The 12446-nt window shown below is 46.5% G+C and overlaps 1 protein-coding gene across 9 annotated transcripts in view; it reads left to right on the forward strand.

Moving 5' to 3' along the window:
* Positions 1-12446, forward strand: part of LOC147900650 (hydroxyproline-rich glycoprotein family protein) — a 120937-nt gene that overhangs the window by 50242 nt on the left and 58249 nt on the right. For all 9 annotated transcript variants that reach the window (XR_015541194.1, XR_015541193.1, XR_015541191.1 and 6 more), the window contains one exon: positions 8088-8567. Coding sequence is in view for 5 of the 9 variants with exons in the window: in XM_087376183.1 (XP_087232309.1) it covers positions 8088-8567 (480 nt within the window). In the remaining 4 variants the exon portion in view is untranslated. The remainder of the gene's footprint in view (positions 1-8087; positions 8568-12446) is intronic.

A 12446-nucleotide genomic window follows, 5' to 3' on the forward strand; every position in this document is an offset into this window, starting at 1 on the left:
TGATCATCATTCTTTATGTAGATGACATGCTGCTGACTGGATCAAATGAGGAAGTAATTGCAGATTCCAATTGTCAGACTTGGGCTTGTTACATTTCTTTTTGGGGATCCAGTTTATTCAAGAGAAACGTGGCATTGTTATGTCTTAGTCCAAGTATGTTCAAAAGCTCTTGGACAAATTCAACATGCATGATTGCAAGCCTATGTCCACTCCCATGGAGCCGGGGCTGAAGCTTACAATGCATGATGCGGGTGAATCAATTGATGTCACACTCTATAGCCAGGCTGTTGTATGCCTGATTTATCTCTGCAATACAAGACATGATATTCAGTTTTCAGTTTCTCAGGTGAGTAGGTATATGCACAGCCCAAAGATTATGCATTGTCAGGCTGTAAAACGCATCTTCCGTTACTTGCAAGGTACAAAGTCTTTTGGCTTGATGTTTCCCAGGGGGGTGACTTGCAGATGCATGCTTACAATGACTCAAATTGGGCTGGAGACTATGATACTAGGCAGTCCACCAGTGGGAATTGTTTCTTTCTAGGACATGCTTGCATTTCTTGGTTGAGCAAGAAACAATCTACAGTGGCTACCTCCTCATGTGAAGCTGAGTACAAGGTAGCTTTCACAGTGACAGTTGAATGTGTTTGGCTGCGTCGTTTGTTTGCTGAACTTTATCTTTCATTGGAGGGTGCTTCTTTGATTCTCACTGATAGTGAGAGTGCTATAGCAGTGGCAAAGAATCCTGTGTTTCATGCTCGCACGAAGCACAATGAGGTTCACTATGACTATGTCAGAGACAAGTTGCATGCAGGAGAGAGCAGTATGATCTATGTGTCAACACATGACAATGTTGTAGACATCTTCACCAAAGCAGTTTCACGTGAAAAGTTTGAGGCATTTCACAGTGCCCTGAACTTATCTCCTTTTGGTGATTGATCATTTGCTTGTACATGACATTGGCACTGCAGGGGGGTGTGGGAATTATTATTATATTCTAGCAGTGACCAATGTAATGTAATAAGTAGGCTAGGGGCACTTTTTCTTCTTTAGAGGTTTTTCCCCCTAACCACAGTTAGTTCACTAACGATGGTTAGTGAAGGATAAGGTTTTGTCACTTAGACAAAACCTTTCCCTCTTGTTGTATTCAGACACTTCATCTATTGCGACGTTACGTTCAGCTCTCTTGCTCTCTCACTCTCCTGTCTCTGACATTAAGTACAAATTACTACTTACAAGGCTAAATAAAAAGTCACCAAACTACCCCTTTTGTTATACTACTGGGGATACTTTAACATGCATGCCATGCATGGCACTTTACACAAAAGTACTCCTACATGCACGCATGCATGTAGCCACTTGTCAACTTTAAGAATTTGTGTGGCAGTCCAAGAATAGTTTGCATGGCAAGTAAACACGCATGCACCCGTAATGCTTGCTTGAACTTTACTTGTCACACAATTTAAGGAATTTAGTAACGTTTTAAGGCATGCAGCCTAGAAAAGTAATTTTCATATCACACAAACCTCACTTTATCCTAAAAAGTAGGAGTGGCCATGCAAGGCCCAAGTTCACTTTATTTGACCTCCAGGCAAGCTACAATCAACCTTGAAGACCCAACGAATCAACCTGGATCCACAAACTGCTCAATTCGATTGCTATTTCTGCATCAGACAGGCGTAAAACAGATTTGTGACTGTTCTAGGCTGTCTAAAGTGCCTTCTACAGCACTGGAACAGATTCACTATTGTTCCAGGCTGGTACGTCTGCTGCAAACAGGGGATTCATTGCCAAAACTGCTTGTTTGTTGCAGTTGCCTCACATCCGACAGGTCCAACTAGTTCAAAGAACCAATTTCCATCCTAGAAACCTGTCACGGACTTTTGTATCAAACGAGGGACCTTGAAATTCAGCTCTAAACCTGAATTCCTGGCTGCAAAGAAGGCACAAACTCCACAGCTTACCACAGCGCGAATTTCTCTAGGGAACCGTCTCGTTCTATGCACTAAACATGTCCTAGCTTCTACCCCGTCGCAAGGTCTTCAAACAAGAAATCTTGCAAACAGCCCCTAATGCCAGGTCTCAACGCAAAACAAATTGATCTCAAGCATCCTTGAATTCTCAACATCCGTGTTTGGCACACAATCTTATGCATGTAATCATGCAAACAAATGAAGCTCTCGCAAACAAGAAGATAGAGATCGCTTTGATATCAGATGAAACAATTTCAACATGATAGTCTCTGCTAACCTGGGGCTCTAGGACCTCCTTTGTCTCTGCAAGCATAATCAATCGTCAGTATACAAACATAGGGACACATATGGTGTCGGCTAATGTGTCACCACCCAACCATCGATCCCACGGATCACCCTCGAGCTAGAGATCAAGCAACCTCCGACCATATAGTCCATCCCAAGTAACATTATGCCGATACCACACAACATGCATAATCAACCATAAATATACAAACACATGGACACATATGGTGTTAGCTAGTGCGTCACCACCCAACCGTAGTACCACGGGATCACCTTGAGCTAGAAATCAAGCAACCTCGACCACAGTCCATCTCAAGTAAGACTACACCCAAACCACACAAATCCCATATGCCCATAGATGTCATTAGGGAGACAAGCTTGGACGGGCTCTCAACGTAGTTGGATATTCTTGGAAGGCCGCACTCCCGAGAATGACCCAAGTGGGTAATGGCTCTCACTTATTTAGATGCAGGGTGTCTTAGGTGTGTCAAGGCTAAGACCACCCTTAATGTACCAAGGGTACCACGTGTGTTAACTGTCTCACGATTACAAAAAGTCCATAGGTTAACTTGACGTTCGTAACACTAGCCTCATTATGCCGAAACTGTCGAGTATGGCATCTCATAGTGAGAGAGGGGTTCTATGTGGGTGCCACGTGCCCGGAGAGGATACGATTAGGTAGGCTTGGATAGGCTAGGTCAGGTAGGTATTAGGGTTAGGTTGGGTGCCCAAACTGGGCCGGGTCAACCCGACCTGGTCTGGTCAACCAACCTTCTTGGTCTGGTCATCCGACCTGGCTTGTCGGTTCATTGGGTAGCAACCAAGCTGGCTGGGGGCCTACAAAAGCCCACCTCCACTCTCCACTCGATGTCTCACATTTTGTCTTTCTTGGAGCATATGCTTTCTCACACTTGTCCAGCCCTTGGCTGTGGATTGTACCCTGGATATACAATTGCTATTGCCTACGCAGTGGGCAACAAACAAGGGTGGGCAGCAAGGTTGATGTAGGCCTATTTGTAGGCAATCGGCAATAGAGATTTGAGGCAGCTTTCAGTTGCTCCTGGTATGATTCTAGGCAAAAGTTCAAGGTGGATCTAGGCTGACTGTGCACGGCACCTTACAGCAGCAGTTCAGTGTATTCTGCCCACATAATTGACAGCCCCCAGGGTGGGCCACTGTTTTGGAGGCAAAACTCCAGGTGGAGGTGAAGCACTTTCAACAGTGCTCAAGAAAAAGAGGAGCAAGTGCTAAAAATGCGGGAAACGAGGGCATTTGGCCAGAGATTGTTGGTCCAAAAGAAAAGTTAAGGACCATGAACCAGAGTCAGACTTTTCCTCTCAGTCGGGTGTTTCCAAGGCAGTAGTGGTTGCCAAGGCTTGCCAAGGAGCACCAGCCTTCTAACAGTAAGACCGTCTTCCCCCACAAGTCATAGCCAGAGAGAGCATGTGGGCAAGAGTGTGGGTTGATAGCGGCCCTGATCATTTGAAATTCTGGTAAGCAAAGCAAGGATGTGGAGCTATGGATCAGATGAGTTGGAGTTCATTGCTTGATGTTGTAGAGAATATGGACACGGTGTGTTCTGGAATTCGTTGTTGATATGGATGTGCTCAATGAAGGGTACAGGTCGTGGCGTGTACCACATACCCCATTGGGAACTTAACATAGATTGGCATGGGGAATCACAGCTGAGGAGATCTCATTTGCTGTTCGAGGTGGCATTATGGTTTGGCGATCCATGCTATTTGGTGCTCTCTCCGAGGTGAATTTAGTAGGCACTGTTGGAGGGTCCATGATTACATCTTCATCAGCTTGCTTCTTCAAATTATCGTGCTCACCATGAGCTGTAGAGAGGGTGTTAGAGTATGGCATCTCATAGTGAGAGAGGGCTTCTATGTGGGTGTGCTTGCTCGGTGAGGATAGGATTAGGTAGGCCTGGATAGGCTAGGTTAGGTAGGTGTTTGGGCCGGAAGCAGGTTGAGTCAACCTGGCCCTAACCCTACCCAACCATGGCCAGATCAGCCGACCTCGCTGGTCGGTTCATTGGCCAGCCAACCAGGCTGGTTGGGGCCTCTAAAATCCCTCCTCCACTCTCCACTCAATGTCTCACATTGGGCCTTCCTTGGAGCATTCGTTCTCACACTTGTCCAGCCCCTTGGCTGTATAGTTGCTATTCTCTCTCTCTCTCTCTCTCTCTCTCTCTCTCTCAGCCCTCCTCAGAGGAGACCGCCAGAGACAAGGCGTCACCCTTGACGTAGCCCATCGGATACAGAGATTGGTTCTAGGGACTCTCCTTCAACGCCAGTTGCCTCTGCCCTACAAGTAAAGAAGTGGGTTCGTAAACGCCAAGTAAAGACTTCACTTCTATTGGTTACGGCAGTCGAGGAGACACCAACAAAGGATCCTCTTGAATACCTCAACCAACCTTTTTTCCAGCCTTACCTGGATATTTTTCCACAGAAATTGCCAAAGCAGTTACCACCTCGACGACCAGTGGATCACCCAATCGAACTTATTCCCGGCAGTAATCCACCGTCGAAACCTCCTTATCGGGTTTCTTACACTCAAAATGAAGAAATCCAAAGACAGGTCACCGAACTACTCGACAAAGGTCACATTCGGCCCAGTCGCAGCCCTTTCGGATCTCCTGTACTACTTGTGGAAAAAAAGAATAAGTCAATGCGCCAAGAGATAGCTCGACAGACACAGATACGAGAGCTCTTTACATCCCATCAGAGAGCCACCATGGTGCCTGGATACATGGGGCCTGGGCGTGTACTCGGAGCATTAGCTTTGAGCACCTGATGCTATTTTGTTATTTTGTTTACTAGCTTAGCACTTTAGCTTTCAGCAAGGGCCTTAGTCAGCCTTTTGCTTCAGCCCACAGCGGCTTGTATGAGTCACCTTCTAGTTTGTTCTTTGTCTCATAGGTCCATGAGGCCTCCCGCAAACATTAATACACCTTTGTTTCTTTCCTTGTGTGTGTGTGTGTGTCTCTCTCTCTCTCTCTCTCTCTCTATCTCTCTCTCTCTCTTCGTACGCTTCCACATGTGCACCACTCTCACAGAAACATATCGACATGTTGGTTGTCTCAAGAAAGATTTAGTTGTGACAGCTCTAGATAGCGTGAAGGAGTGGAACCCGAAAGGTACATCCGCTATCTCCATGATATCAGGATGACTGTGGATGCTGTGATAACACATATGGCACATGAAGCATGGAAGATCTTGTAGGGTGGGACTGAGATGGGGCAAATATTTGTTGCCTAGTACTGGTTGACAGAGATTGGACAGGCCTGGAAAAGGATGGTCCTGGTTGTCAGCAGACAGGGTGTGCATCTGGTCAGTAGTGCAGGTGCTAGGGCAGAAGATCTGTAGAAGAGGTGGGCCAATAGCGGTGTGCCACATGGCAAACCATGCCTAGTAGACTAGCAACGGACTGCAGGAGGCAGTCTGGTATCGCAAGTTCGTAAATAGGCCAGAGGAAGGGTCAAATCTGGTCAGCAGAGGACCGGTCGGTTGGCCAGAAGTAGGTCAAATAGGGGTAGGTTGTTCTGGTTGGCCAGATCAGCGGGGCCTAGAACCTTATATGAAGGCCCATTGAGGGCAGTTCTTGCAGTCAGTTTGCAGGAGCTTTTGCACCATCCATGTGTAAACAGAGAGGCAGATTTAGGAGCCATATTGTGGTGCACAGGTGGATCCACAGGAAGATCAATAGTAGACTTCACCTAGAGCAGCCACTGAAGTCTGACAGAGACAGATGGTGATCTAGGAGAGTTATATTGTAATAGGAGCAGCAAACAGAGTTTGAACAGGTGCCCTACCTCAGCGATTGTTTGCTGTACGTGATGGAACAGATTTGAGAAAGTGTTGTACTTCAATATAATGTTTGGCTGTACATCTAAGTGTATTCTCTCTCTATACATACAAGCACATGGAGTGAGTTGGCATTTGAAGTTTTTGTTAAGAGATCTCAAGACGTTTTATTCCTCTGCGGTGGGGTTCGTTGTAGCAAGCTTCAGTGGCCTGGCTTGTCTTCTACTTTTGCTCCTGAGTCCTCTTTTTCTTGTCCCCACTGTCCTTTGAGTTGTTTCCCTTCGAGTCATTGTCATCTTTGGGCTTGCCTTTTTTGTTCTTGCCTTTTTCGCTTGTCCCTCTTGCAAGGACGGCCTTGTCGCCACCTCTGCGTCGTATTGCTTGTCGAGCTTCCTCCTGGAGCAGTAGAGGCCCAAGCTCCTCAAACGTCATTGGAGGAGACTGTTCTCCTGCTGTCACTGTTGTGACAACGCCTCTGAAGCTTATGGGGAGCACAAGCATGGCCAATTGATTGTGTCCACTTTTTGACCAATTGCAGCCTATGGGTCCCTTACAACCTTCACCTTGGTGAGATAGTCGTGGATTTAGTCCCCATCCTCCATCCCCTTAGTCAACAGTTGATTCTCTAGGGAAAGGGTGCATGATGTGTTGTTTGTTTCATAATGATCCTTTCAGATTGTCAAGGCCTCTGCTGCTGTCTCTGTGAGTTGGATGTGGGGCATGACCGCATCTGCAGGAGTGCCAATTATCATGGAGAGCATCTCTGCATCTCTTTATGTCCAATTTCACACTGCTATTGGATCTGCCGGTATCATGACACGTGGTGTTGGATTCATCACCTCCTTGGGGTTCACCTTGTTCCCTTTGTGATCTAGCCAAATGACTATGAAGCTTCATCTTCTAGATGGGATAACTAGTGCCATCCAATTTCCCACTTTCTCCAAAGTTAGGAATAGGCATGTGGGAAGAAAACTGAAATTACAGTACCTTACTGAATCAGAGTCTCCTTCTTCTTGGAGGGACACCTTCCTTAAGTTTGTTGGAGCAGATCATGAAGGTATCACCTTTTTCTTTGATATCATGTTGGAGTTGAGGGCCAACTGAAGAAGTAACCTTAGGCAGTAGAATAAACCTCAACCTCTCGCTGATCCCTTCCACAATGTTGATGCACGCGCGCACACACACACACAACACTCACGCGGGACCCACACTTGGCAGAATATATGGAAGTAACACTCAGAATCTATTCATCCACAGGCGTGGGAAAACCTTCCACAAAGAGAGCAACACACTGGGCAAAACACAGCCCAAGGAGCTGCACACAATCTGAGATGGGGCGTGAAAGGTTGACTGTGTTCTGCTCCTGTATGCCTTCTATGAAGGGCGTCTGTGGGATAAAGTGAGCCAAAACAAAGGCTCCTTTTATAGGCAGCAACCACCTGACCAGGCCCACCTGGTCAGTAGACTAAACTGACAAGATCTAGGCTGACCTCGGTCTGTAAGACTTGACGAAAATTCAGGTCTGCCGAATCCGACCTGTTGCCAGTAATTAGGTCTATAAATAGACCTGTCCTTGTACTGTGAATCTTTGCAGGAATGCTGCAGACCTGCACAATGTCCCAGACACCTGCACAATGTGCCAAGGACCGTACCTGCCCGTACTGCAAGTCCTGAATGAACCTGTACTGTAGGCAGAAGCTGCAGGTAAATACTCTACCCAACCAGCTCATCTAAACCCTTGTCCTCCTCATATCGGGGCTCACAGCAGATGGTTTAGCATCTTCTTCCAACACTCTGTTGCTGTCTTTCCCGATGTTTGTTGGCAATGTTCGCTTAGCTTTTGTTATGGTAGTGTTAATTGCATGCTCTCTCTCTCTCTATATATATATATATAGAGAGAGAGAGAGAGAGAGAGAGAGAGAGATTCTCTAGTTGGATGTTGCAAGTATGAATTTGAGTCTGGAAATTTGAGCTTTACGTAGTTTGATGTGTTCCGTGTAATTGACAAATTTTCCAGGAACTTGGGGGGATTACAACTGCAATGGACAGAGAGAAGGTTTCGCTTCAAGAACTGATGAAATCTGCAAAAGAAATGATGAGAAATGCTGAGGTTGCAGTAAGATCATTCATAATGTTAAGATCACGTTTTTCATGTGCAGTAGCTCCAGCCCTTGGAAGTACCACTGCATCTACTGCTAATGTATCTTTTCCATCCATGGGAACCACAACTGGCGGACTTTCTCAGTCCATGGCTCCCACCTTACCCATTGTGGACTTTTATAGTGGTGTACCAACCAAGCCTTCGCCTTTTCTGCTTCAGACCGTAATAAGATTTGAAAACAGACTTCAGGAGTATAGACAGTGGATTGAAGAGCTGGAAAGGTTGCTCTTTGCAGATTCTGAGGAGAATAAAGATAGCTCCCAGTTGACACTTTTACAGTCTTTGCCTACAGTAATTACAAACATTTATGACTTTTTCATACATGTTGCTGCAAAGGTATGATTTGTTAATCTGGTAGACTAAGTTGCAACTACTTACTTCTCTCCTTACTACTGCTTTCCCTTAATCGTGTCATAGAATGTTCTCAAACCCTTTCTCTTTGCTTCTTTTTATATTTATACTAAGCGTGGTTTCTTTTCTTCTCCTTCGAGTTTACATATAGGTATTCTGTATTGTGCAGGATTGGTTTTCTTTCTTATGATTTCAAGTATGTTCCCACATGAGTCACTTAAGAGGACAATTTCTCACTTGAGTTGTGACTTTATATGTCATTGCAGTTTCAATCTGAAAAGGGACAATTGGGGCAAGAAACCTATTACAGGCTTGGCGCCATGGTGGCTCTTCAGTGGGCTGCAACGATGTCCTAGATCTGCATTTGGGCATCTACGACCTTTGTATCCGGTGGGCTATTTCAAGCGTGACACCTCGTCCTTGGCAGTTTCCTCTGAGGAGAGCTGAGATAGACCGGACCTCGACCGTGCTTGCTATGGTCACTCTCCATGTCGTGTGCGGTCTGATGATGAGTCCATTTTGCGATACTCTCAAGAAGTGGTCGTGATAGAACTGGATCTTGGTGGGGAACTCATGGTCCCCCCTTCCCCTAGTCCGAGACGTGTGGAGCTGGAGGAGATGTAACTGTATGATATGGTTAATCTCATCTCGTGGGATCAATTCGGGCGATGCATCCATGCTGTACTGAAAGGGGGGAAGCCGGTCCATCTGCATACCCTAACCGGCAAACCATGTGGATACGCGTGCATACCATGCTGTACCGACCTTGCTATCCACTAGCTGTTTGGATAACTCTAGTTTGGGGTAAGGCCCAAACTCTGAGGAGGAATGTCGTCGTCTGAAAAATGGCATCAATCTGGAGTGGTGTCATGGCAAACTTTGTCTGTACTATCTGATGGGGGACTGAGGGCTTACTCCGAATCATCCTAGATCCCATAGTCACGTGTAGCCATCCAAATCTCCTCCATTTTGTTAGTGAGAGATCACTTCCCCTAAAAGGTGCTGCATACATGATAGTCAGTCTTACTAGGGTGTTGGAAAGCCAGCCCTTTGTCGGCAGATCCTGAAAGTGCGCCTTAAAGCATTGCCTCTCTGGTCGAGCCAAAGCTCTTTTGTCCTCGTGAGTCGTGGCTTGGCTACATGGGTCATAGTGAAAATTGGCCTTGTGAAGACTGCCCCCAAGTATGTGTAAGATTGCACTATCTCCATGGCTTCACCTTGGTAAGTGAAGCCATGTTGGTGGAGTATTGCGCATGAGGTGTTGAAGATCATAACCTTGGTCTTCCCAGGGTTGACTATTAGGTCCCCCTCTCTACAAAATACCTCTAGGGCCTCCAAATGTCTCTACAGAGCCTCTATTGAATATGATATGAGACTATGTCATCCACTATAGCAGTATCTGTATCATCAAATTAGCTAGTAGTGATTGCTCACCTCCTCCTCCTAGGCAGTTAATACAGGATGTGATCTTGTCAATGTAGAGTTCGAAGAGAGTCGGTGACAGGGGCATCCATGCTTCACTATGATCGTGCTCTCAACCCTATTTGATGGGACCCCAGGGGCACAGAATCTCTTTGAGACGACTTGCATAGGATCTCATCACCCCCAAATCATGACCTTTGGAATTTGCATATCGTGAAGTCTCCTAATCATAAGAGATCGCGGGGCAGTGGAAGGCTACAAGCAAGCGTAGACTTTTCGGGGATCTTGACCTCACCTCTTCAATGATAGTGCGTAGGGTGAAGATGTAGTGTAGGTTGGAGTGCTTTCTCTTGTCCTAGAGCCTCTGTGTAGCCGTTGACCTCCCTCTCTAATACGGACCCGAATCTTGGCCAAAGTATGGCCAATCATAGGAGTGCGGTAGTTCCTAGTGTCCATGGGATCCCTTACTTTGTGTATCAGCACAATGGTGGTAGTACTACAAGCAGGTGGGAAGTTGTGGCAAACAGTGTTGTTGAATATTTGCGCTAAAATTGGAGCTAGGGCCTCCTGCCCATGAGCGAAGTGCTTAGTCTGTAGCCCCTTATGATCCTGAACTCTCTGGTTATGGAGCCGACGGAGTGCAGCGTGTACATTCTGTGCAATGAACAAGTGACAAGTAGTGGCTATGGGCATAGAGGACATATCAAGTAGTGCGTGCATTGGGACGTCATAGAGTGAGCTCACATATGTGTGCTTGGCACCTGGATCTAGGATGGAAATAGGCAGCTTCCCCCCAAATAGAAGTCCCCACCCAATGGTAGGATCTCCCCCTTGAAATGATCAGATCAGCTCATTCATCCTATGGGTGAGGAAGGCTCGCTTCTTACGACGTGTCAATTGCCATAATTTCAGGTGCGCCTTAGATGTTGTCCGATGGCCCAAGGCTCGCTCACGTGTAAGGTGAGATCTCATCTCTTTGCACTCGTCATCGAACCAAGAGTTTTGAGGCATCTTCCCAATTGGGACATGTGCTACAGATCGAGTTGTAGGGAAAGATCTAGGAGCAGCTTTTTGTACCACTGGGACAAGGGTGTCAAAGGCACGGGTGAGGTCTGCATCATCTCCAAGTAAGCCGGAAGCTCATGGGCCAAATGGCTCCCATAGATAGGATCAAGAACATGGTCAAAATGGATCTGGACATGGCTTGGTTGGGGGAGGGGCTCTCCCTGTGGGTGGCGTAGTAGCCAAGACGCTAAATGCTAGCTTTGAGTGATCAGTGGGAGGAGGAACAATAAAATCGTGTATGCGTGATACAAAGGCTAGGGGACCCATCAAATAGTCCACAGTGCTTGTCCCCCCACCATGTGGGAAACAAGCAAGTCCGCCAGATGATGGCAATCTTTGGAGGATGTTATATATAATCAGATCATGGACAGCCCCCAACTCAAGTATATATATATAATATATATAATCAGATCATGGACAGCCCCCAACTCAAGTAGATGGCATCCATATCCTGTCACAAGTGGTGCATCTACGGAGCACCTCCGGATCGGACCAGATGGTACCATTGCGATTCCATACTACCATGTTCAATCTATTTTGTGCATTCATCTTAGGGGCACGCCAACCTCATGTGCTGTCATCTCCCCTTCTTCCTCTCTCGACTTTACCATTCCTGTAGGCAGCCCATTTCTCTGCTTCTCTTGCTGCCATCACACGTACCATTCCCTCCCTCTGGTGCTCTTGCTGTAAGAGAGTGAGGTCATCATGCAAGTATATCCTAGTCCCTTTAGACGTTGCCCTCATACTCATGAGGGTAGACCTGTCCATTGCAATCCAAAGTTTCATCACTAGTGGTCTCCTGCCTTGCCCACTCTCCAAGCTGCCCTCACATGTGAGATGGGCACCCATCTTAGTGAACAAACCTTTGGCATTTGCCATTGGGGTGTCTTCCACTGTTAGGCTTCTTACCAAAACATTATGCCTTGCTGGTCCTTCTCTTTTCTTCCCTCAAGGCCCTCTTGCTGAGCTGTTGTGTAAATATGGCATTCTTTCCATTTATGGTGCCCCGCATGGCTGCCATTTCTTTCTTGAGAGTTGCATTTTCTGTTTGAAGCTTTTCCATGGCTTTGCAGCTCCCCTCTGAAGTCAATTTCATGTCTTTCAGTTGCTGCGATTCAATTCCCAGTGTGTGTACGTTGTCTTGGAGTTTCGTTTTCTCAGTTTCCCATCCTGCTTTTTCCTTCTCCCAATCCTCTCTCTTACTCGATTCCTCCTGCACTTTTCCTCGCTTCTTTATTTCAGCTAGCGTCTTGTCCTTGTGAGCTTTCTCAAGCAGCAGAGTCACATTTCTGGCCTCCAAAGTGTCAATCTTTTCAATCAGTACGAGGCATATTTTGTTGAGGCAGGCAAGCACATCTGATGTGGCCTTCTGAGGTG

Source organism: Dipteris shenzhenensis, chromosome 6 (genome assembly GCF_047967505.1).
Source record: "Dipteris shenzhenensis isolate YYH24624 ecotype China chromosome 6, Dip_SZ_1.0, whole genome shotgun sequence".
Lineage (NCBI taxonomy): Eukaryota > Viridiplantae > Streptophyta > Polypodiopsida > Gleicheniales > Dipteridaceae > Dipteris > Dipteris shenzhenensis.